Genomic DNA, 24,852 nt, shown 5'->3' on the forward strand with positions numbered 1-24,852 from the left:
TTCACTCATACAAACCCAATTATCCTCAGATGAGCAGGTAATCCCAATTACCTCCAAATGGCCCTACTTATCATAACACAAAATCATCATCTCAAGACAACACTGCCGGTAACGGGTTGACAATGTGATTTTTCCCAACACTGGTTTCAATTGGGGAGCATGTAAAACCGGGTGAATACAAGAGTCCAGAGTCCAAATTTTAGCACAAAAAAAAAATACAAGAGTCCAGAGGTAACTACAATTGATTTGATGCATTCTCAATCTTACTGAACACCACAGAAGGACCATAGTAGCAAGCCGCGAGTTTTTGGCACATTCTCTTAGAGAAATGTTGACGATACGACCTCCTTTTCAGAAAAAGAAAAAAAAAACAGACTCCCCAACTCCAAGGGTCTAAATTTAAAAGCAGAGAAGCTCTCCTGATTTAACCCCAAAAAGGTATTCGAGGGGATTCACACCAAAGGACTTGATGAATGATGAGCCTTCCCGTAGTATTTGAACGTAACTTTCTATCATAACTTAACTCCCTAAATGTTTGTTTGTTTTCATGTCATTTTATTTTCAGTAACTTAACTCCATGCATTAATCATTTGCTGTGATAATCAGAAGAAACAAAAACAAAAACATTAATCATTTGTTGAGGCAGGTATGGATTATAAGTTAAAGGGCCAGATAAAGCCCAAAGCTGGATCCGTTAGGCCGAATCAAGACTCTTCTCGTTTTGTCAAATCTCAAATCCATATAGGTTAGGTTACCTCTTGATTCTCTTATAGTCACACAGATTGGTTAGAAAGAATGGTGACCAGGTTAAAAAAAATACTCTTACAGTTATCTAGTTTTGTTTTTTCTTAATCAATGAATGTATGTATATATGTATTGGGAAGAAGATAGATGCTGGAAACAAAAATCTCGTAACTCTAATTTAGCAAAAAAATCTCATAACTTTAATTTTTGGTACACAACAACCCTTACGGAATCTATTGCGACAATTGTCATGTTTATACGAGAATCACAACTTGAACAGAAATATAAAACTACAAAAACTATGAACCCTAAGATACATTTAATTTTAGTCTTTTTCACTTTTTTTGAAAAACATCTGCAGGTGTGACCCAAAACATATAATTACAAAATCTCGACTCGCAAACCTTCTTGATTTGCTTACTCTCCCATTCAAAAACGCTTAGACTTCCATCGATGAAGTAAACGGAGTTGTCCTTGATGAACCCTCTAGATCCTGTTTCACCTGCTGAAACAGCTATACATCTACCTCGAGGGCTCAAGAACAAAGCTCTTCCTCTCAAGCTTCTCACCATAGTCCACTCCTGCGTCTCTGAGTTGAACTCGTAAATCTCGAAATACGTTGAGAAGTCATAATCGTCGCTAAGGTCTAGCTTCTGTAGAACCACCCACAGTTTGTTGTAATCCGACTCTGCAAAGTATTTCTTGCAAGGGTCGTATCGAAACGGCGAGGCGGTGCATATAGGGACAGCTTTTGGATCGCTAGGGCTAAGTTCGCACTGATATATCCTTCCAGTTCTGTCCATGGCAAAGAAAACGCCACTACAGAACACAATGTCATCAACGTGATCAGACTCCAAACCCGTCCATTGTTTATCTCCGCGTCTGCAGAAGGCTAGTTTTCCTCCATCGGAGTCGTAGATTATGAGCACAACCCAATCAGGGTCTAGTAAACTTGTCGAAGAGGCTGCTTTCTTTATAAAGTTCTTTATTAGGGTTAGGGCTCCAGAGATGGCTTGGAACTGAAGCAACCGCTGAATGTCATCGAAAGATGCTAATGGTGGTAGGGAAACTACGTTGTTGGTAAACGGGTCCTGTAAGTTTACTTCAAACGGGAAAGAAACATTGACGGTTAACAGATACTCTCCTGTGCTTCCGCAAATCCATCTCTGATCATTACCGGAGAAAATGATATTTTCCGGAGATATGATTCTAAATCCATCAGAGGATTGAGCTTCTTCATCGGCAGAGGAGGGATGGGAAACGAAGAGAAATGGAACAAACTTGCGACTGTACACGGAGGAAGAAGAATATCTCCAAGAAGAGCAGACGGTGGCACAACTAAGGATGTCTTTAGCATCGTTTAAGCTGTGGAATACATATTCTATAAGCTCCGGGAGTAAGTCCGACCAGGACAACGAAGATGAATAGGATGATACAGCCATTATTATGAAATTTTTATTAAGTAGAGATGAAACGGTCAAAGCTTGTAAAATGACAAGGAAGTTGTTTATAAAGCCAAACGAGAGAAACTTGCGCAGCAAGCTAACTTGGGGCGCAAGTTTTGACCAACTACCAAACGTAACGTTTGGTTTAAGCTACCGCCACTTCTCTAAACAAATAAAGCCCATGAATAAATATTATAGGATCCAATAATAATAATATTACACCGTCTTATTGCAAACTATTCTTAAAAGGCCACTAAAACCAGAACAGATTCAAGCCATTAGGGTCCACCTCTGAGATTGAGCACTGCCTCGATCTCATCTCCATCTTTCATATCAAGCTGTAAAAGTAGAGATTCTGTGCTTTAGAATATGATTCAATTAGAAAAAAAGGAAAATGTAAGGGAGAGAGAGAGATTTGACATCATCTGGAGTCTGTCCAGCAAGGAGACGACAACCATCAAAAAAGAAAACGAATGAGTTGAAATCCACACAAAAGCGCTCGCAGGAAGCGTTCATCAGCTTAATCAGCTGAGCGCTTCTCTTCATCCTAAAGGATGCTTCAAATCTATCCTGAGTATCACCAATCAAGAAACAAAAGCTTCAAATCAGCACCGATACTCATACAGTAAATAATAATTACTATCTCCTTGATTTACACCCATACAACAGTTCACTATGTACCAACAACAAGTTCTTGATTGTCACAATTTAAGACAAAACATCATTTCACAACTCTTACACAAGAATCACTGCATCTGTAAATAAAACACATACATAAAGCTATACCTTTAGACATGCAAATGAAAATTATACTGATATTAGAGCGAGAATCTACATGCATCACTGAATATTCGAGACAATCCAAACCCTAGAACCGTAACTAGACACAATCGAAGCTAAAAATCCGCAAAAGTTTACGATTCATAGAAAAACAATGAGAAAGAGTAGACTCTTCTTTGGCAAAAAAAAAAAAAAAAAGAGTAGACAGTGATAGAACCTGAGCTTTGACTTTGAGAATGATTTGAGCTTCTCCTTCGTCTCCAGGCTTCTTGTCATCTTCTTGAGCAGCAGACATCCTCCTTTTATCGGATCTTTGGGAAGCAAACACTCTGATCTGTGAGAAAGACGAAGTCCTGGGAGAGAATAAATATACTAGGGTTGGCCGTTTGGGTGTTTGGTGTCCAATATTTTTTTTCCTATAATGGTTTAGATCAGTTTTTGAATTTTTTGAGTTTGGGCTCAGTTCGATTTTTGGGTTTGTTAAAAAGGCCTAATATAGACTTCACCACTTTGGTCGCACCGGATTCTTATTGTCTCTATTGAACGGTTAGTAACCATTCATCGCCGGCTGGGAAACATCGAAGTCATGCTCCAAAAGGTGTCGTTTTACTTTAGAATTTGTAATGGGCTGATTTAAGAGCAAAGAGGCTCACATGTGGCTTATCAAAGAGTGAAATTACTTCTGTTGAAACGAGTCAAATGACATTTGTAAAAAAATACCAAAATATATCATTTTGTATTTTTCAAACAATCACCGAAATCTAAAAACTTCGAAAAATACCACTATCATTATACTTAGAAAATATTGCTTAAATTTGTAAAGGGTCGTAAATGATACGTATAAGAACTGTTGCTTCTTTTTTTTTGGGTCAAAATGTCAAATATAAGAACTGTTACTAAATCCGTAAACACGCATACAGGCCCGGTGTTGAGCACATACTCAAGATACATTTGAATGGGGCCTATAATTTTCAAATTTGATGGCCTAATATTTTCACAGTTTTTATACTTTGTTAACATAAGAAATATAAAATGGATTCTAATCAAACATGTAACATAACAAAATACATACATGTAACATAATAAAATATTTGATGGTTTTCTGTACTTTAATAAAAAGAAATTGAAAAATAATTTTTAGAGCTAATAAAATTTTATTAGTAGTAAGGATATTGTAAAGTTTAATTTTTAGATATCATTTAAGGTCCATATATTTTTAGTTTCGCATTGGACCCGCAATATCTCAGAACCGGCACTGCACGCATATACTAAAACTTTTAGCTTGAATGCATGTTGTATTATTTCCTTGTTTCTTTTTCTTTTTTTTAGTTAGTTGATAGTATTTACTACCAGAGTTCCGGAGGTATACTATTTTCGGTGAATCTATTTGGAGATTTAATATTTTAAAATAAATAAAAAACATCAAGGACAAGCTGCTGGCATTCCTATCTAGGACTGGACAGACAGCATTCAAGTGACCTACCGCATTGAATTATTTTCTTGGTTGATAAGAAAATGTGATTATATAAATGCAAGTTTGATTAGGAAGACTTTTTCGTTAACGTTCATATCTAGGATAGGGCCATAATAGTTAGAAAGAAGTCAATGTGAAAGTAATATTCTATGTATAATATAATGTTTCATGGACACTGTGTATCATCTTCTAGTTCCGTGTAAATGAGAGCTTACCGACTTCGAGCCAAAGGCGAAAACGTATCGTACGATGTCGGCCAACACCATACGTGTAAATGAGAGCTTACCGACTTCAGGCCGAAGGCGAAAACGTATCGTACGATGTCGCCAACACCATCAAAATATATAGAAAAATAAAGTTTAGTTTCATGATTCAGAAATTATATTGCTATGTATGGATATAGTTATACCTAAATATGACTAAACCAGCATACAAAGCACGAAAACATATAACGATCATTGAAAGAATGCTATTTCCATATGATTTCTGATTTTGTTTTAATTGTTTAGGTCTCAAACACCTAAACTCAACCCAGTTTGGAATCTATTGAGCATATCTACATTGGTACGTACGATCTTTTGAGTTGTCATTAGGTTTACACAAAAAGAAGCGCAAAGTATTAATTAAAATACATCATTGAAAATCTGTTAAACAAAACGTTATATATAAATTAAAAGATGTTACTCTTAGATCAAGATAGCATATTAGAATGTCACCAAATTAAAATCGAAACAAGTATTTTAGTTTATCATAAAACATGTGACTAAACTTGCGTATGCAGATTTTTACTAATACTCAAGCTTTTAAATGCACATTTTCCAAGTGTTTACTAACTAATTTAGTCGTAAATTACATTTAAAAATTAATAGCTAGCAGTAGTGTTCAACTTGTATAGGAGGGGCTAAACTCTACAAATATTGTTATTCTCCTTGGACGGGGACCCAATATTATATAGGATGGACAATTTAGCTTGTTTTTTTTATTGGTAAAATTTTAGCTTGATTATTCTTATATTATTGAGAATTATTTGAGGTGTTTGTTTAGCTAACCTACAAGGTTCGTTTTTTCACACATGACACATCTAAACGCCCTTTTTAGAAAATTTAATTATACACAAGGTAGAAGTATTACAAATATACAAGTTAATTATAACACTTGTAAAATTCTAAACCCAAGTTACTACATCTAATATACAAGCTACATCAAAAATGTAAATAAAGCAATGTACTGCTAGTATTAAGGTTCAAATGTTTAGAAACCTCACTCCACCACGATTAGCAAAAATGTTTACATATATATGCTTTTGTTATTTACAGAACCACGTTTTAACTGTCCTATGATTGTTCGACATGTTATTAGACCCTAAATATTATACTCATTTTAGTGTCAATTTGATATTTTCACATAGATTAAGAAAGTGGATAAAAATTAATTAAATTTCTATTAATTAGACAAGTTTGACTGATAATATTGAAATAAATAAATTTATTTATAAAATTAATTAATGTATTTTACCATTAATTTTAGCTGAAAACTAATAAAATTTGCATTAAAATTTTAAAGCGACATTTTTATGTAAAAAATATTAAAATAACATTTAATACGAAAAAAAAGAATATATTCTCTCCGTTTCTGAATAAGTGTCACTTTGACATATTTTAAAACAGACTAAAAAGTGACAGAAATATATGTAAATTGTTATTAGTTACACATCTCTAACTAATAATATTTGAGATAAATAAAATTATTTATAAAAATTAATGTAGTTTGTAATTAATTTTTAGCTGAAAGTAAGTATAATTTGCATTAAAATTGTAAAGTTACGTTTTTTGTATAACAAAAAAAAATTTAGAATGACACTTATTATAAAACAAAAAATTATGTCATTTAGTTTCTGAATAGAGTCCTTGATCACTGACTTATATCTAACTAAGTATTGATATAATACATCCAAAGAGGCAAAAAGGACGGAATATGTGGGAGTTCTCCAAAAAAGGACTTGATATAGGAAAAAGAGACGTTGGAAAGGAGAGATAGCTATACTATAACGTTCAAATTAGGAGACAGGACAATGGCACATGGCTCCATTGTAGTAGATTCTTCATTTCACGACGAGACAAAATGTTCTTTTTACTTATCGTATCATAAAAATGTCATTTTGACACTTTTTGTTAATACATGAAGAGAACTATTTTATAAATTTAATATATTGAGTATCTAAGTTTATTTGAAAATTTTATTTTATATAGAAATAATTTGATATTGTTATTGTAAATATAGTTAATTACCACAAGGATTATTAACAGTTTAGAAAACATACTAAAACCAAACAATTGTTAAATAAGTTTATAAGGTATTTGTAGTTAACATCAAATGAAATTTAAGTAATCGATGTGTAATTGTTAGGATTAGGGTACAAAGAAGTTGTAATCTTTCTCAAAAATTTGTAATCTATTTTATCAATAAAAGTGTCAAAACACCTGCATTTTTTACATCAATAAAAAAACTAATATCCTAAGAAGCTACCCGTTCAGATAACTAAATTGGGAGTATAGAATCGACACGAAAAAATTGAGATACTAATGTACTTGAGATAGAAAACTGGGGGATAACAAAAAACACCTGCTTTGTAAAACAAAAATTGAGATAGTAATATACTTCATCATTAAACGAGAAAATTTATCAAATTATCATGGTAGATTGGTAGGGTTGATAAATAAGTTAATGCGTCATATCACCGATTTTTGTATCCCTACTCCGACCAGATTCGTCGTCTATATAAAATTGTAATTATAACTTTAACGGTTATATCAGCTGTTTTCCAACAAGTTATTAATACCACAGCTTATTAACATCGAATAAATGTGTGGTTAATTACCCTTAGTGAACAAGTTGACTGAGTTACGTATGGCTCAAAGTTTGACGTGGGTTTTCATTAACGCTGCATTCATACTATTAATAAATTCAAAAATATTTTATAAATATAAACAAGTACTGATTTTTTTTTTGTCTTTTGTCAGATTACGTTATCTAACGTGATTAAAGAGAAAACTACAATTCATTTTTATAATCATACAGAACGTTAAGAAAATCCTCCAAAAGTATACAAAGCTGCAGTAACATTAAATAAACAATCTAAAATTGAATGGTAATTTGTCACGTACCCCACCATCTGACAAACATTTGGTACAGCTCCAATCAGTACGATTGAAACGGTCAAATTTGCAGTAAAAAATAAAATTAATAATTTACTTTCACACGTCACAGAGTAATATCTCACGTGGGTCCCACCCACTCCCTCCACCTCCCTCTTCAGTCTTCACATCCACTATATAAACAACAGCTTCGCCTCATCCGAAACCCAAACATTTCTCAATCTCTGCAACAATGGCTGTCTTAGTTCTCTCTGTCTTAATACTCTCATGTTTCTCAGCAATCCCCTTCACATACGCAGGTTAATCTTCTTCACCAATCATCTCTCTTCACAAATGTGCCACGTGTTGGATTCTTATCATCTTCGTTTGTTTTTGTTTCTCCACAGATTCTGGGATGATCGGAGTGAACTACGGCCGGATAGCAGACAACCTCCCGGCGCCGGAGAAAGTGGTCGAGCTTCTCAAATCCCAAGGAATCAACCGCGTGAAGCTTTTCGACACCGACAAAACCGTCCTCACCGCGCTAGCCAACTCCGGCATCAAAGTCGTCGTCTCTCTCCCCAACGAGAATCTCACCGCCGCCGCCGCGGATCAGAGCTACACCGACAACTGGGTCCAGGAAAACGTGAAGAAGTACACGCCGGCGACCGACATCGAAGCGATCGCCGTCGGGAACGAGGTGTTCGTCGATCCCAAGAACACGACGAAGTACCTCGTCGCAGCTATGACGAATATTCGTAGCTCTCTGGTTAAGTTCGGTCTCGACGAGTCGGTTAAGGTCTCGTCCCCGATCGCGCTGAGCGCGTTGGCGAATTCGTACCCTCCTTCCGCCGGTTCATTTAAACCTGATTTAATCGAACCGGTTATTAAACCGATGCTCGATCTCCTCCGCAAAACGTCGTCGCATCTGATGGTGAACGCTTACCCGTTCTTCGCGTACGCGGCTAACGCGGATAAGATCCCGCTGGACTACGCGCTGTTCAAGGAGAACGCGGGGAATGTAGATAACGGTAACGGTTTGAGGTACGACAGTCTCTTCGACGCGCAGATCGACGCCGTTTTCGCCGCCATGGCCGCCGTGGGATTCGGCGACGTCAAGCTCACGGTGACGGAGACGGGATGGCCTTCCGCCGGAGACGAGAACGAGATCGGAGCCGGTGCCGCTAACGCGGCGGCTTATAACGGCGGGTTGGTGAAGAGAGTGTTGACGGGTAACGGAACGCCGTTAAAACCGAAGGATCCGCTTAACGTCTATCTGTTCGCTCTGTTTAACGAGAACCTGAAGACGGGGCCCACGTCGGAGAGGAACTACGGGTTGTTTTACCCGAACGAGGCTAAAGTGTACGACGTTCCGTTGTTCTCCACCTCCGCTACGGTAGCGCCGGTGAGCGATAGCAAAGCGAAGGTTCTTCCGGTGAATAAGCCGTCGTCGTCGTCGCACGTTGGACAGACGTGGTGCGTGGCGAACGGGAAGACGACGAAGGAGAAGCTTCAGGAGGCTCTGGACTACGCCTGCGGCGAGGGAGGCGCTGATTGCCGTCCGATTCAGAAGGGCGCCGCGTGTTACGATCCGGAGTCGTTAGAGGCGCACGCTTCTTACGCGTTCAACAGTTACTACCAGAAGAACGCACGTGGTGTTGGCACGTGTGATTTTGGTGGTTCGGCGTACGTGGTCTCGCAACCTCCCAGTACGTACTCTAATCCTATTATTCCTCGATAATTATCATTTTAATTAACACTGACCAGTTTTACGTGTATTGATTTTTCACACATTTGCTCTTATCGATGTTAATTTAATTATTTTGTTTTCTTCGTGTTTGTAGAGTACGGGAAATGCGAGTTTCCAACAGGGCATTGAAATGGATATGGAGGATCAATCGGATTAGATTAGTAGCATTTTCTCGTTATTTATTTATTTAAGAGTATTGTTTTCTCGTTCGAGATTATTCATTTATTAATATGCGTAGAATTCATTTCACTATTGTATATTTGGCTGGTTTCATCGTATAATATAGTTCTCAGTATTTTTTTTTCTCAACTTTCAACCTCTACGTACGACGTTTATACATACATGAAATCAAATCTCATCCAGATGCGTGACATTTAATTACTCGATGCTCGAATGTCGTTCCTATTACTGTTATAGCGAGCTGAACAGAAAAATACGTATTGTATTGTATCCACAATCTACTACCAAAACTGTTTAATGCACTAATCAAAAAAAAAAAATACAACATGCGTTATATTTGTTCACAGAGATAGAACAAAGATGATACGATGAGGGTGGTGATGAGAAGGCAGTATCATCTATGAAACTGCAGGTGTTTAAGAAATCTGGATTAGTGAAAGAAGATTATTTAAATGAACCCTATAATCCAAACAAACATAACGCAGTGTCCACTCCCAAGTCCCAGATGCTTCAAAGCCAAAAGGCACATTTGCTTATGTCCTAAAGGTACTAAACTATCAATGATTTGCTCTCTTTCTTTCTTTGGTAACCCTCTTAAGTATATGCTATCTTTTTGTAATGGTTTTTGTTTTCCGTATTCTGCAGTCCGAATACACATTGTTTGATCGAGTTATAAGACCAGCCGAGGTTGGTGCTACTTGCTCGGTTGGAAATCAAGAAAGAGTCTGGAGCTTGAGAAACAGAGAGTTCAGCTTTTTGTTATAACTTTTAACACCTTCCTGAAAATTTGTTATTTTTATTTTCTATAGTTGAAAACTCTCTGTTTCTCAGCCCATCCAAAGAAGCACTGGTTCTCTAAACATTTGTTTCATGAAGTTATAAAAGAGGAGCATCAAATCCCACAAGGATGATATGATATGATTCGCATGGAGCCAGGCTATTTGGTCATACTCATAATATAAGAGCTTCCTCTAACTAGAGACACAATACCTAAGGATCCAGAAGGATTAAAGTGCAATAAAAAGCCTAGAATAAGTCACATGACTCACATCTAAAACATTATAGATACAACAATACCAAATCCTGAGACTCTCTTACTGTTGCTTCATCCGAATTTAATATGATTTTTCTTCAGTCTTCAGTCCCTTGAGAATTCAGACACAGTCCCAGCCTCCAGTGGCGAGTTGTTTTTGCTTCCTGCAGAGGAAGAAGTAACAAGAACATGTATGAACAAAACTTTCGAGAGTTTCACACCATACCAGTTAAAAATCTGCTGACTTTGAACCTTCTTACCATAGTTTGGTCGGTGTCTGTCCTGTTCATGTCCAGCTCAACGCCTCTGTGAAACGGAGATTCATCGTCGAATTCATCACTCTCTTCCGCTAAACCTTCAGTTTCAGAATCCTCCTTACTGGCCACTTCCTCTCTACGCTCAAGCATCGCAATCTACAAAAAAACCAAAAAGGAATCCATCATTCACAATCAAAACCCTAAAATAGTTTTTTTTTTCCAATTCGGGAAAGCTTTTGCTTACTGGAGCGTATCTGAATCTTCGCTTAGGCGGCTCTTCCGCCTCGCCGGAGGCTGCTGTAACCGTCGTCGAGGAGAGTGGGGTCCACTTATGGAGAAGCAGATGGTGTTGACTAGAGTTGCTCCGAGCGGTGGGTTTAGATGCTCGGAAAATGCCGACCGGTGAAGTTGAGACGCGTACCCACTTCTTCTTCCACTTCCTCACACGGCCGTTGAAAACCGCCGTCGCGGAAGGGCCGCTGTATCTCGATGACGCCCGGCTCAGTCTCGAAGCTACGCCTTCCATCTCCGCTCCAAGCAATCCTCTTTCTTTCTCCCAATGGCGGTCACTGTCACTGCCCGGACAAGAATGTAGTTTACTTTATTGAACTCTGATATTCTGTCCTATTCTGTCTGTGGAAACGCAGCGTTTTAAAGCGAAAGCTGATTAGGGACATATATGTCAATTACACAGATTTAAGGAAGACCCCAGGTTCCCGTTAGTTCTCCGGGTCAACAAAACCAAAACGCCGAATTTAAGTGCAAGAGAAACTCCAAGCTTTATCTGTCTATTTGTCGGAATTTGTGTGGGATTGAGCTTTTGGTATGTATGAGAATGGACGCATTGTTCAATCTTGAGTGTTGAAGTTCCAGTAATAGCCAGTGAAAATTGTTTTTTTTTTTGCTAAAAATGTAAATGTCATTACTAATAGTTTGCTAAAAATGTAAATGTAACAAAACAAAACAAAACAAAATAGTAACAAAAACATTGTCAAAAAAATTTGAATGTAGTTCTCAAGAGTGAACTCGTCTAAGCGGTCGAGTACTCGATCACAGAGTTCAAGCAACATAAACAGGAGTATGACGAGGAAGGTGTGAAAGATCAGGTTAGTTCTCTCGTGTATCCAAGTCGTATAATTTCCTTGAACTATAAGAAAACTGAAAGGAGAGGTTCTTCTTGAATTGGTGTTTTAGGTGCAAGATAATTAAGAAGAAGCAAAGGTGCTAGAGCCTAGAATGGTTGAAAGAACGAGCTGGTTTGATTGGCATAGTAATCTATGATTCATGATTGGCATGTTCTGGTTTGTATGAGCATTTTTGTTTTTCCAATTATGAGACCCTTTTACTATATTTGATGGGTGTTTTGGATTTTTTTTTTGGCAATACTATATTTGATGGTTATTTGCAAGATAAATAGTTGCAATAAATTATTGCTAAAAACTTCGAATATTTTAAAGTTTTTGTATCACAACATAAAACTTATACTCCATTTGACAATTGTTTGTAAAACTAATACATCTGTTGCAATAAATGATTTCTAGGAGTGTTTTGTAGTTTTTGTTCATTTTTTTTAATTTTATAATGTGTTCTATCAATATTTGGCATATGTATATGTCGATTTTATATTTAATCTTTTTGTGTTTTGTGGAAAAGCTATGGTTGACACGTTGGTTGCTAAGACCAGAGCTTGGGAGGAGGAACACAGCATGTTCTTTGCATATGATGGTGTTCCTCTGCTAGCTATGTTGGATGAGTATGGTGTGCTTAGGCAAGAACGAGAAGATGAGAAACAGAGGCTGAGGGTAAAGTTGAATTATTACTAGTCGTTTAATGTCAGTCAAGCAATGGACTCATCTTTTGTCTTTAATGAGCAGGAACAAAAGAAGGTTCAAGAACAGCCGCCACACGTAGAGCAAGACACTGCGTTTAGCACCAGGCCAAGCCCTGCAAGACCGGCCAGCGCAAAGAAACCGGTGGGGGCACGAGGAGCTAACAACGGAGGAGCCAATGGAACAACAAACAGGCGTTTATCTTTGAATGCAAACCAGAACGGAAGCAGGTCTGTTGCAAAGGAATGAGGGAGAAGGGAGAGCCTCAACAGGCCGGCTGCTCCTACAAACCACGTTGCTATTTCGAAAGAGGAAGCTGCTTCATCTCCGGTTTCTGGTGCTGCAGATCATGTACCAGCTTCACCCTGAAGATAAGAAAGGAAAAGAGCTCTAGTTTGTTTTTTCACTGTGTTTGTGAAAGTTTGTTTTAGGGAGAGAGGGTTCTATGAAACCACCTGAGAGAAGACAAGAAAAGAAGACACTTGAGAGTAGAATGGTGTTTTAGAATGTGTATGTGTGTTGTTAGTGTTGTTTTGATAGTTGGTATCATCTGGACTTTAAAAACCCACCTTTTTACCTTTATCTAAGGGAGAGAAACAAGACAAACCAATTCTCTTTTCTTCTCATTAATCAGCTAGAGAAAGTATTATGTCTTGGCTTAATAATGATTAATTAGTGATGGTATCTTGAAGTTGAGCTGTATATGCTAAAACTATATCAGTGCTGATGAGTTTCCTCCTTGGTTAGGTGGTGATAAAACTTCTGTTCTCATTGAGAGACTGAGCAGAAACATAAAAAAGGCCGGCTATTAAAGACGGAAGAGAGCCCACTTCAGGCCGTTCTGACGGTGTTTGATGATTTGTCTATTCCTTTCAGTAGTCCTAGCGGCTAATATTTTTTCTGACTTCAAAAAGTTAACTCCGTTGCCGGGACTCGAACCCGGGTCTCTCGGGTGAGAGCCGAGTATCCTGACCAGCTAGACTACAACGGATTGTTGTCCTAGTTGCTTACATACATCTTTCTAAATTTTACATATGATTATTAATGGCACAGACACAGTAGAAGTTCAAATGATTTTCTAGTCTTTGGTGATGTGATCTAGAGATCCAAATCTGCATTCTGTTCCAATACTATATTCTTCCGAACATCTCAACTGTTTTGGGAATAGAATTACAAGTGAAAATACAAGAAAATTTCAAGAGGCAAATTTTTTTTTAATTTGTTCACACTAATATATAGGAATTACAAATACGATAACCTGTTTAAAGATTGAAGATACACAAGGATCATACAGAAGCTAGCAACCTGACACATAAGTTTTCTCTAGTTTGAAGTTACATTTGTTTTTTGTTCTTTTTTTTGTTTTTGTACGAGTAGAGGAGTCTACTTACTCTCCTTCGTTTAGGATTGGGACAATCAGAGGTTTCATCTGCGCAAGATACACAATTGCCCACCTGCCCATAGTCAAAAGACCACAGTAAGAAAGCAACACTTGATATTCAGAACGTTAGCATAGGTAAAAAAAGATCATTGTTGAAGAGTTTCAGTTACATACTAGAACGGTTGATTACTTTATTTCATTTATATTCCGTTACGAAAATGGAGGTAAGCAAATAGGATTTATGATGGTTAAAGCAAGAGAAAGAGAGCGTTAACTTACATCATCCAGCAGCAGACTGTGGCAGAAATGATCAAGGTCAGATGTAGCCTGGGATTATCAGACAAACAGAATTAGGTACTTGAAACCATGGTCACAATTCACAAAGCAAAGAAACATGGAAGACAGATGGAATCTGATGCAAAACTGTGACAGTACTTTCTCTTCACTACTAGTGTTTGTTTGTTGTTGAGTTCATTATCACAGCAAGCATCTCAGTATAATGAATCATTTATACTTGATTACAGCAATTCGATCTTCATTGGAAAGATTGATAGCTCCAAAACGACATGCAACTAAAGCAAATGAAACTAAGAGATGAAGGGAAGCATACAGATTCGTGGAGGGGCCTCTATTGCAGCAGATTGTGACGCACAAAGAAGCTATTATGCCGACGGCTACGAAGATTAGGGTTGTTACAAGGAACCCCATCTTTAATCTCACTGAGATTTTATGTGAAGCGAATTATGCGTGTAGAAGCTCTGGGCGGCGAGAACGAAGACGATGGTGTCTTCTTCCTCGTGCGAATACGCTGATCTCAATTTGGACCCGTGAGGGCAAAACGACACTATGCTGTTGTGTATAACGCTTCCACCATTATAAGACATCTAGTTCTTATAAAAATTATTCAATTACATATGTCGTCTTCTAAATATAAAATCATGGTTTTAATTTTTTTTGGAAAAGTTGCATTTTCCATAAGCAAACCAAATATAATAAGGCTTTAAATAATAAAATGATGCAATAATATGTCAATATTTCTAGTTTTATTATATAAACTAAAATGTAACCTGAAAAATTAGGATAACCTGAAAAAAATTGGTCTAGTATCTACAGATTTAGCTAGCAACTATCTAAATGTTGTAATTTAATAGGCTAAGAATAGCTGGAATATAATTTTGTCCGTTTGTCTCGTTAGACATGGAATTCATAATTTAATTTCTTTTGCTTTCTCATCAAGAAACCCATCGATCATGTACTAATCAAGAAAGTCTTATATAAATAGATTTAGTTCTCATCAAGCGACTGTTCAGATGGTAACTCGATTGGATACTATTAACGCGATGATCCGTGTATATAGGAGAGCGCAACATGGATCCTCCATTTTCTAGTTCCCTATGATTTGCCTAAATTAAACATGTTTCCATTAATTTGAACATTACTCCGAACTAATTATTTACGAGACATAGAAAGACAGACCTCTTTCTTCTGATAAATCGAATGGCTACCATCAAAGTGCATGCGGTGGATGGAACCGAACTCCAAACTAATTATTGACATTTTTTGAGAATTTCTCTGCTTATTTGTAAGATCTGTGAGGTATCGTACGGCCCCTGAAGTATCTTTTGCTTTCTTTGTTCGATCATGTGTGTGTATTATTTTATTATATTTTTTGACTAAATTGGGTATTACCTTTCCATCGCCAAACCCTTATTCTTACATCTTACTACAGAAATTCTATTCGAAAACAAAATTCTACATTAGAAAATCAGAAGCAGCCTTTTTTAGCAGAATCAATAAGCAGTGAAATAAATGGGACGTGCTTCTAGTTGCTGTCAAAGAAAAAAATACAGAGAATATTCAATCAAAGACCGAGTAGACACCAGAAACCACAACATATGCAACAACCTTTTTCCGAAATAACTATGACCTCAATCAAAGAAAATGAAAAACTTGCGTTTTCACGAAATCAATGACCAACAACATTTCATTAGCCCGTCTCTCCATCACGCCACTTCTTATCAACTGAGGAAAAAACAACCAACCACTTGTCACAACTACAAACCCTACCGTGAGTAACCGTGACACCATCGGACTCACCGCGTACCGCCACGCAAACTCCGTCCTCTTCACCGCCATTTCAGTCGCCGCACAAACTCCGTGTAACACAAAGAACAAAGTGATTTCCCATGTAGGCATCTCACGTGTTAAATAGAAGAAAATCACCTCGTGAGCTACACCGGAAACTAAGAACGTTGCGAAAACACCTATCAACTTAGCATAGTCAGAGCTCGTTAAGTATTCGCAGACTCGCCGCACAGGATAGTAAACTCCTAACCGGAGAACGGAAGAGACCATGAGGTTCCATCGGCGCCCCCAAAAATCTTGAAGAGATGTGGCTAAGTATGGTTCGTTGAACTGTGGCTCTACCTCGCACCCAAGAGTGATGGTGACAAAAACTTTGAGAAGCGTTAAGAGAACCTCAAGCTCCAAGTATATATGCAAAGGATGGAGCCACAACGTTAGAAAGGGAGAGAGAGTTTGTTTGTAATTATACGAGTGTAACACCACACCAAAGAGTGCTACTTTAACAGCGAATAACCATTTTGGTAACCGAGTTTGAGATTTAGGGCTTTGCTCAAGCTTGACTGGGAAGCAAGTGTAACATACGAATCTGAAGAGATTTGAGGGAAGTGGGTAAAGAGGACCTTGGTCGAAGCAGAAGAGGATTAGCTTTAAATTGCCAACCCCTGAAAAGAAAAGGGCAGTGGAGCCAGATAAATGGATAGAGGAGAGAAAAAGAGGAAGAACAACGAAGAGAGCACAAATGGGAAGAACAAAGAGTAATCTAGGAAGACCAGCTTTGATTTTTGATGGTAAGTAGTAACAGTAAGACATACACATTATTGCAAAAACCCATACTTTGATCAATGTCTTGAGTTGTTCTTCCATCAGTCAGGTTTTGCTTTATTTTTGTGTTTCAGGAATTTTTCAATCACCATGCTAGGTTTTAACTTATTTTGCTGCTTGTATAAAAAGCAACCAAATAAATGTACATTTGACTTTCTTTTTTTTTTCTTAAATGAAGGCATGTTATCGTACAGCTACACGATCGATGGGAAGAAGATTCGGACAACGAACCAGCTTTGGTTCTACGTTCACTCCTCTGACGCTGCTTCCAGTGTGCTTCTCTCTTCTTCTTAGCAATTAAATGGAATCAGTGAACAAGAGATAATAGTAATAAAATTTTGGGGCTTGAGGTCATAAGTCATGAGACGATTCAACTAAAAAAGCCATAAGAGACGGTGGGGTCATACTTTCATTCAAACTTGTCAAATAACATGGGAGTATGAAACTAAGCTTCTGCTCAAAGGTTGGTTAAATGCGGTTTCTGGCCTAGGAGATTAACATATCTAAGTTTAAAACATAACAGAAAATTTATATTTAGTTGTTTTAAAACTAATTTGATTGAGAAATATTAAAATGCTTTAGGGTCTAGAGTTACAAGTTTGATAGAGACCATACAATATTAGAGCAATTTCAGTGGGGTTTTCTCTACCTAAGTTTCTAAAAATACAATACTCTTCTTTGTTTCTTTAACAACATAAAATACAATATCTTTTTATACTAGTAAATTTTTGATAAACGGTAATTCCAAGTTTTTGATAACCCTAAATAATATCACCAAGAAAAGTAGAACTTGCGCTTGAAGAAACCAAGGAACAACGAGGCTTCATAAGCATGTCTATCCATTACATTGCTCCGCAAAAGCTGAGGGTAAAACAGCCAACCAGCGGTCAGACACACAAACCCCACCGTAAGCAACCGCGACACAACTGGTCTCACTCGCAGCCGCCCCACAAAAGTCTTCTTCTTTACCAACACTTCAATCACCGTGCAAACTCCATGTAACACAAAGAACCAAGTGACCTCTCCTGTAGGCATCTCGCGGGTTAAGTAGACGTAGAGCACTTCGTGCGCCACACCGGAGGCTATGAAGGTCGCCAAAACTCCTATGATGGAAGCCCACTCGGAATTTACAAAGTGTTGGCAGATTTTCCTCACCGGGTAATAAATGCCTGACCGGAGCATATCCGAGACCATTAGATTCCACCGGCGAGCCCAAAAGTCTTGAAGAGAGGTGGCTAAGTAGGGTTCGTTGAATTGTGGTTGGAGGTCCCGACCAAGAGTGACCATGACAAGATACTTGAGGAGGGTTAAGACTATCTCGTGCTCTAAGTATGTATGGAGAGGATAGAGGCCTAATAGTAGAATCGAAGGGAGATATTGTTTGTAATCATACAAATGTAACACAACAATGAATATTGCAACTTTGATGGTGAAAAACCATTTTGGAAAATGAGTTAGGACTTTAGGGGTTTGTTGAAGTTTGATGGGGAAGCAAGTGAAGGCAATGAATTGAGAAAGATTTGGGGGTAGTGGGAAAAGAGGGCCTTGATCGAAGGAGAATAGTATTAGCTTTAAATTTGCAAGAGAGAGAAAAAAAGCTGTGTATAAACAGAATGTCGAAGAGGAGAAAAATAGAGGAAGAACCAAGAATATAACACAAACGGGAAGCACAAAGATTAATCGGAAGACGCCAGCTTTTATTTTAGTTGATAAGAAGTAACAGTAAGATAGTGCGCTTGTTGCTGAAACACATACTGTGGTTAAGTTCTTGAGTTCTTCATCCATCTCTTGGATTTTTTTTTGTTTCCAGTTGCCTATATTTTTTCTAAACCATCGACATCGAGCCAGGTTTTAACTTTGTTGTTACTTGGATGAGAAGCAACTAACGAAACTAAGGCATGTGGTTTTACAGATAGTCAATGGAAAAAGATTCGGTGAACAGACTAGCTTTTGCTTCTTCATTAATCCAGGGTACGTTTTGTCTTGTAATCGGAAGAACAGAGAGTAATCTTGAAAGACCAGCTTTGATTCTTGACAGTAAGTAGTAACAGTAAGAATGTAAGATATACAGATTATTGCAGAAACTCATACTTTGATCAATGTCTTGAGCTGTTCTTCCATCAGTCAGATTTTACTTTATTTTTGTATTTGATGAACACTAATGTTTTTGTTCAAAAAAAAAAGATCAGAACTAATGTTTTAACTTATTTTGTTGTTGCGTGTATAATAAGTAACCGAATAAATGAATACATTTGAAGAATAATAAAATCCTAAGGCTTGATCGTCCAGCTACACGTTCCGACAACGAACCAGCTTTGGTTCTACGCTTACTCTTATGAGGCTGCTTCCGATGTGCTTCTCTCTTCTTCTAATTACGCAATTGAAATGGAACCAGTGAAATCTACGACAAGAGGAAATAATAACAAAACTTTGGTGCTTCATGTCATAACTCATAAAGTCATAAGACGATTGAATGGTGTTACTTTCACTCAAACGTGTCAAATAATATGGGACGACTAATTAAGATTCTGCTTAGAGGTTGGTTAAATGCGGATTCTGATCTTAAGAGATTACAAATCAAAGTTTAAAACATAAAAGGAAATTTATATTTAGCTCTTTTTTTGAACTAATTTGATACACTAAAATTATGTAGGGTCACAGAATTTGTTACAAGTTCGCTGGAGACTATAGAATATTACAACATTTATAGTCGAATGACACTTTAATTACACGTCAAACTAAAGATTGAAATAAGGCCAAAAACTTAGAAATTTTTGTTACCTTGATCTTTTTTTTTTGTCACTGAAGTTTCATTAAATCTAAAGATTGTTACCTTGATCTCTTGCCGTGTTTTCTCCTACCATAATGGAGATTGCTAAGGAACAGTTATTTGAGAAAAAGCTCGAAAATAAATCAAAAAGAAAAAAAAAAGATAGTAACCGGTTCTAAAAAGAGAGTGTTTAGAATTGGTAAAAACTCTAATGTGTCTGTTTTTATTGGCTTTTCTTGTGTGTCTTTCTCTCTGGCCTCTTTCTCTCAAGTCATTTCTTTCTCTCTTGTATTTTTGTCTGGTATATCAGTTCAAGATATTATTGATTGATCTCTCAGATTTAGAGTTCTTGTTTTTGATAAGTTTTGATTGGTTTTTGGTGATTTGTGATTTGGGTTTTCAATAATTAAATTATTGATGTAATTTGACACCATAACACCACATTTGGTTAGAGATGTCCTATGCTCTTTTACTTTTAGTATCAAATAAAGCAGATGTGTTTAAAGTAAAAAAAAACCTGCGCGCGGCTTCGATCGCTTGGCTCATGTAGCTCGTCCGGTCTGTGATGGCACTTAAATGTGCAACACGTTGCCTGTTCGATGCTCGAGCAAAGCACAGCAGAGAGAGAGAGAGAGATTAACAGATATACCAACAAATCAACAACAACACAAGAATCATCAAACTCATATATTATACGAGGTATTCTAAAATATCTCTTTTTCTTTTTAAGAAGTTGCATATCAACAAGTTTGATCTTTCAATAATTTTGACAAGCTCAATAAAGTTTATTTTTATCATCAGCGCGCAATTATATTTTCCAAAATGAAAATTTCTAAAAAAATAATGACATTTTAATATACTTCACAAGATATTTCGTTTTTGTAGTGCTAACAACTAACAAGTAATATAAATTCTTAATTATTAATTTAACACAGACAAAGAAGATGTGAAATAATGAAAAAGCAACACTGTGCCGGCAAAGATATTAGTTGTGTCGTTCTATTCAATAGCTGTTTCATCTGAGACGGATGGGATGTCAGACAAGATGTCTCCGTTATTGTCTTCATCAATGGGTAGGCTCGACACTTCTTCGTTTAAGGAAGAGACATCGTCTTCTCCAGTGACAGATGGAGCTGGTGAAGCATCAGTGCTCGTGCACGTCATGCCTGTGCTTTGAATCGACGAAGCATCACAGCTCGAACTCTCTGAGGATGATGATTTTTGATGAAGACTCCAATACATTATACTTGCCGTTAAGATCAATATCATCTTTTGATTCACCTGCATTGAATTTCCACAAATTAGAGACATAAGGAAACCTCAGGGACTAGTTTACATATCGTTTCATAAGATTTAGATGAATATGTCCTACCTCCACGATATCTTCGGGTAACAAGAAAAGCGAGCAACCAAGCTTTCTTGTTACACTGACAATGTATGAAGCATTCAGTCTCTTCTCGTCGTCTGTAAAATGTTTCAGTAGCCAAAAAAAAAACGGTTAATTAAGTAAGCAGAAAAGATAGAGAGTGAAGGGGGTAAGTTTTGTTAAAGAGAGTAATGGACCTGCTTGACCCTTGGTGACAAGATTCCAGTTAACAACTCTTGGCTCAACCGCCCATAGAAGATCGAGGAGGAATAATCCGCTCGATACACTCTTATCCTGTTGAAGTACATCAAGAGAGGTTTTATCCAACATAAGTGACCTCAGTTGATTTTTTTTTAGATATGGTGAAAAGTTAAAAGAGATGGAACCTTAAAGCTTTCCATCTGTGATTTCCTGCCCATGATTTTGACTTTCCTGTTTGCCCAGCTCAGGATTTCTGAGTCAGTAATGTCTTGTCCTCTTGTCCTAGTTCGAAGATTCTTGAGAAGTTGGAGCATATGGGTTCTCATCAACTGCCACAAGAAGCCTGAGACATGTGTATATATTATACACCTACACTGTTATAAAATTACTAGGAAAAACAAAAGAAAAATAAAATATTGACAAGTAATTACCGAGGATAAGATTATTTCTTCCATCAACTATGTCATTTCCAGCTACATTTACGAGCGAGAATCTCATATCTTTCCCAATCTTCACAACTTGATTGCAATTCTCTATTTTTTTAAACGGCTTCTCAATCGGTGGCTTAGAAGCTAGCTTCCAGTTAACTGAGCCTGGATAGACCTTGTCAAGAACTTCAAGAAGAATCCATCTGCATCAAAAAATATACGTAAGAAACATTTTCTTCCCTATAAGCATTATGACCAATATGTTCTCTAAGTATTTCGCAAACCACACAGAAAGCTTACCCGTTTCTAACATCTTCAAACACATTATTGACATAACTATCAATTCCCAGGCTGTTAATCCATAGCCGGTAGCATCTTTCATCTCTGGGACTATGTATATCCTCAGTCATCCTCCCCGCAAAGGAGGGCCTGCCATCAGTGCTAAGGCCATTCCTGCAGCAGGTACAGGGAAGCTAGTGTAAAGATCAAGTCCGCGCGGTAAGAAAATAAACCACCATCTTCTATGATCTTTTACCGACCTTTCATGAAATATTTGTGCCACAAATGCGAGATTCAAATAGGAAGACCCCTCAACTATCTCTTCAGCAGTCAAGTACCGTTTGCAGTTTATTCTCTCTGCGTGTTCAAGGACCATGTTAGCCCCTTTCTAGATCATCCTCGACGTTTAGAGTAGCTGGATCGCAGTGTTCGGGTGCAAGAACATTGAGAAGGTATGCATAGGCTTTTGCATCCTGGATGTTCAATAAACAATCTCGGACATTAAGATTAAGGAAAAGTACCAAATATTTATGGATGAGATTTTTTTCCTAGTTATACGGATATAGCTTCAGAATAGAACTAGGTTTTCAGAACAATTGCCGACTAGGTAACTAGGTTGCATGGAAACTTGGTTGAAGGTCCATTTTTTTTGTTTCAGAAAGAAACATTTTGAAGTCGAAATCGTTTGGAAACTTGTGGAATCATACTTGAAATGCATTCCCTAAAAATCTCATTTGGAAACATGATAGGTTTCTATTTTAAACACCTTTGCTTCTGATTTGAAAACGAGAAGGAATGACTATTTGTCATTTGATATTTTATTGCCTTGCTTTCATTTTTGTAAACTTACCATGAATGTATTTTAGTATCATCTTTCAGTATTTGTTACCATTTTAATATAATGATTTGATTTGAAAAAGAAAATAACTACATTATTTATTTGTAAAGCGTTTTCAAATCGATTAAAAAAAAAAATTGTGTTTCCACATTTCAAAACATTTCCCGTGTATCCATTCCGATTCCATGCAATCGAGCTTGCGAATTTATGAATCTATTGACTGAAATTTTGAAGGGATAAAAAGGAGTCCTAGTTCCTCTGATTGCTACTTGGAAAGCCAAATACCTTCAGATCCAATGAAAAATTTCCAACTGTTTTTTCGTAGCCACCTCTCTTGAGATGGAAGTTCAACCATTTGAGTAAGACTTTCTCTGGGTGTAATCTCAGAAATTCTTCTATTTCCTGCAACAGACAGGAAACTCTTTATTGTCACTTACAACATGCATATATTTGGTCAGAATTTCGCAAAGAGATATGTTTTATCTTTACGTCATCGTCCTCGACCAAACCAATAAGCAGAGGCATCTTCTTCAAACTGAGACCGGCGAGGAGTTGAATCTGAAGTTCCCATAGTTAGTAAAGAATTAATCACAAACATAAATGAAGATGTAAATAGCAAAATAACTGCTGTAGTAGAGATGCACTAAGGGTAGATGTGTCAGGTTCGAGTCTCAGCAGCTGAGAGAGAGCATATAAAAAAAAAGAAAAAAAAAGCAAAAAAAGGTGCGGACCTTACGAGTTGTGAAATCAGTCCAAGCACAAGATGAGGCTACAAAAACAAGAAAATTCTTCTTAAATGGTCACAATCTTCTACGCTCGGTCTAAACATATTGTAAGGAAAGCAAGCAAGCAAAGCATATACTCGTCCTTCAGCGAGGCCCTGTGTCCCAATATTAATGACACTGCAGCCAACAGCTTTAGCAGAGTTGATACAAAGCATATGATTCTCATTTCTCTCCCACGGGTTAAGTACTCTTTTCGTGTTGATTGCTCTTTCATCTATTGTCCCAGGAACTGCTACATTTATAAACTTACTGCGCCAAAAAAAAAGAAAAAGAGAGCGAATCAAGATAAATATATACTAATGTGAAGCTGCAATCCAAACACAAAATATCTCTACATTTACCATAGAAGCACACCATCTTTCACAAGTTCATACAGATCATTGGTATCCGGGTCCAAAGGAAGAAAGGTCTTTAAAAGAAGGTCATCCCCAAGATATCTATTGATGTGATGAACATAAAAGGCCTTCTCCGACTGGTTAATGGTATGAACGATGGTTGTGCTTCTTTGAAGACTCATACTTAAAATAGCTCTATACAACAAGATTCAGTAGATTACTCAAAATCCAGAAATATAGAGGAAGAAGGGGGGATAAGGTAGAGGATCGTTATTTGGTTTCTGAGAGAGCGAAGCTTATAAAGAGCAAGGAGAACGAGTAGAGTTTCGTTAGAGCAATTTTGCAATTGAACGCGTCTTCGTGGGAAACGCGAGGTTTGTTTTGTTTCTTTTATTTATATACGCGCTGTACGATGATGATGTTTGGATCAAACCGTGGATCTCACGCTAATAACAACCTGTATTATATAGGTCTTTTCTTAATGAACTTGTTTTATGGGTCTTTTCCTAATGAAATCCCATTAATTAATTACATTGCTTGTGGAACCCCATCTGTCTCTAAATTATTTCTGTTGACATTAAACAGTTTCACAGACCACTAATGTCATTAACCATAGGTTTATTTATTTTGGTTCTTGATTTCCACGTCATACCTCATAAGACAATTTATCTGTTATCTATCTATGCTAATAAAGTAGTAATTGACCAAGGTGAAAAGTGACCGAAGGTGAAATTCGCATTAGTTCTCAACTCCAGTTCGACAAGCCGATACCTTTTAGGTTTTGTTTCTCTTCTTCTCAAAGTTCCTGGCTTTTTGTGATTTTAAATATGAATATGCCTTCATTTTTGTGATTTTAAATGCTTTTTTCTGTGGGAATATTTAGAAATGAGATATATACCATGTAGTTGACGAACGTTTCTTGCTCAGTTTTTTCTA

General features: G+C 37.1%; 8 protein-coding genes, 1 non-coding gene and 1 pseudogene across 9 annotated transcripts; 2 read left to right on the plus strand and 8 right to left on the minus strand.

The window, feature by feature from the left end:
• Positions 1-941: 941 nt before the first annotated feature.
• LOC108847172 (putative F-box protein At5g55150) lies at positions 942-2,198 on the minus strand. Its single transcript, XM_018620360.2, has one exon. It carries the CDS (start codon positions 2,184-2,186, stop codon positions 1,080-1,082), a length of 1,107 nt encoding a protein of 368 aa, XP_018475862.1. The 5' UTR covers positions 2,187-2,198; the 3' UTR covers positions 942-1,079.
• On the minus strand, positions 2,175-3,378 carry LOC108847173 (small ubiquitin-related modifier 1-like). The gene is made up of 3 exons (XM_018620361.2): positions 3,187-3,378; positions 2,610-2,759; positions 2,175-2,527 (listed from the first exon to the last, which is right to left on the minus strand). Exons 1-3 carry the CDS (start codon positions 3,262-3,264, stop codon positions 2,468-2,470), a joined length of 288 nt encoding a protein of 95 aa, XP_018475863.1. The 5' UTR covers positions 3,265-3,378; the 3' UTR covers positions 2,175-2,467.
• A 4,394-nt stretch (positions 3,379-7,772) lies between these two features.
• LOC108847709 (glucan endo-1,3-beta-glucosidase 12) lies at positions 7,773-9,636 on the plus strand. Its single transcript, XM_018621030.2, has 3 exons — positions 7,773-7,897; positions 7,985-9,286; positions 9,422-9,636. The coding sequence occupies exons 1-3, from the start codon at positions 7,831-7,833 to the stop codon at positions 9,454-9,456; spliced, it is 1,404 nt and encodes a 467-aa protein (XP_018476532.1). The 5' UTR covers positions 7,773-7,830; the 3' UTR covers positions 9,457-9,636.
• A 755-nt stretch (positions 9,637-10,391) lies between these two features.
• On the minus strand, positions 10,392-11,421 carry LOC108847711 (uncharacterized). The gene is made up of 3 exons (XM_018621033.2): positions 11,042-11,421; positions 10,801-10,953; positions 10,392-10,704 (listed from the first exon to the last, which is right to left on the minus strand). Exons 1-3 carry the CDS (start codon positions 11,321-11,323, stop codon positions 10,639-10,641), a joined length of 501 nt encoding a protein of 166 aa, XP_018476535.1. The 5' UTR covers positions 11,324-11,421; the 3' UTR covers positions 10,392-10,638.
• Positions 11,422-12,401: 980 nt separating this feature from the next.
• On the plus strand, positions 12,402-13,159 carry LOC130509247 (65-kDa microtubule-associated protein 1-like). The gene is made up of 2 exons (XM_057005007.1): positions 12,402-12,599; positions 12,672-13,159. The coding sequence occupies exons 1-2, from the start codon at positions 12,453-12,455 to the stop codon at positions 12,873-12,875; spliced, it is 351 nt and encodes a 116-aa protein (XP_056860987.1). The 5' UTR covers positions 12,402-12,452; the 3' UTR covers positions 12,876-13,159.
• A 385-nt stretch (positions 13,160-13,544) lies between these two features.
• On the minus strand, positions 13,545-13,617 carry TRNAE-CUC (transfer RNA glutamic acid (anticodon CUC)). Its single transcript has one exon. It is a non-coding gene; the product is annotated as a tRNA-Glu (tRNA).
• A 166-nt stretch (positions 13,618-13,783) lies between these two features.
• LOC108847712 (V-type proton ATPase subunit e1) lies at positions 13,784-14,873 on the minus strand. The gene is made up of 3 exons (XM_018621034.2): positions 14,618-14,873; positions 14,287-14,334; positions 13,784-14,080 (listed from the first exon to the last, which is right to left on the minus strand). The coding sequence occupies exons 1-3, from the start codon at positions 14,713-14,715 to the stop codon at positions 14,014-14,016; spliced, it is 213 nt and encodes a 70-aa protein (XP_018476536.1). The 5' UTR covers positions 14,716-14,873; the 3' UTR covers positions 13,784-14,013.
• A 1,066-nt stretch (positions 14,874-15,939) lies between these two features.
• On the minus strand, positions 15,940-16,956 carry LOC108847710 (probable long-chain-alcohol O-fatty-acyltransferase 4). Its single transcript, XM_018621031.1, has one exon. It carries the CDS (start codon positions 16,954-16,956, stop codon positions 15,940-15,942), a length of 1,017 nt encoding a protein of 338 aa, XP_018476533.1.
• A 673-nt stretch (positions 16,957-17,629) lies between these two features.
• Positions 17,630-18,788, minus strand: LOC108845492 (probable long-chain-alcohol O-fatty-acyltransferase 4). Its single transcript, XM_018618697.2, has one exon. The coding sequence runs from the start codon at positions 18,697-18,699 to the stop codon at positions 17,686-17,688; it is 1,014 nt and encodes a 337-aa protein (XP_018474199.1). The 5' UTR covers positions 18,700-18,788; the 3' UTR covers positions 17,630-17,685.
• A 1,874-nt stretch (positions 18,789-20,662) lies between these two features.
• On the minus strand, positions 20,663-24,175 carry LOC108847761 (fimbrin-3-like; annotated as a pseudogene).
• Positions 24,176-24,852: the final 677 nt, after the last annotated feature.

This window comes from Raphanus sativus, chromosome 3 (genome assembly GCF_000801105.2).
Source record: "Raphanus sativus cultivar WK10039 chromosome 3, ASM80110v3, whole genome shotgun sequence".
NCBI classification, from domain to species: domain Eukaryota; kingdom Viridiplantae; phylum Streptophyta; class Magnoliopsida; order Brassicales; family Brassicaceae; genus Raphanus; species Raphanus sativus.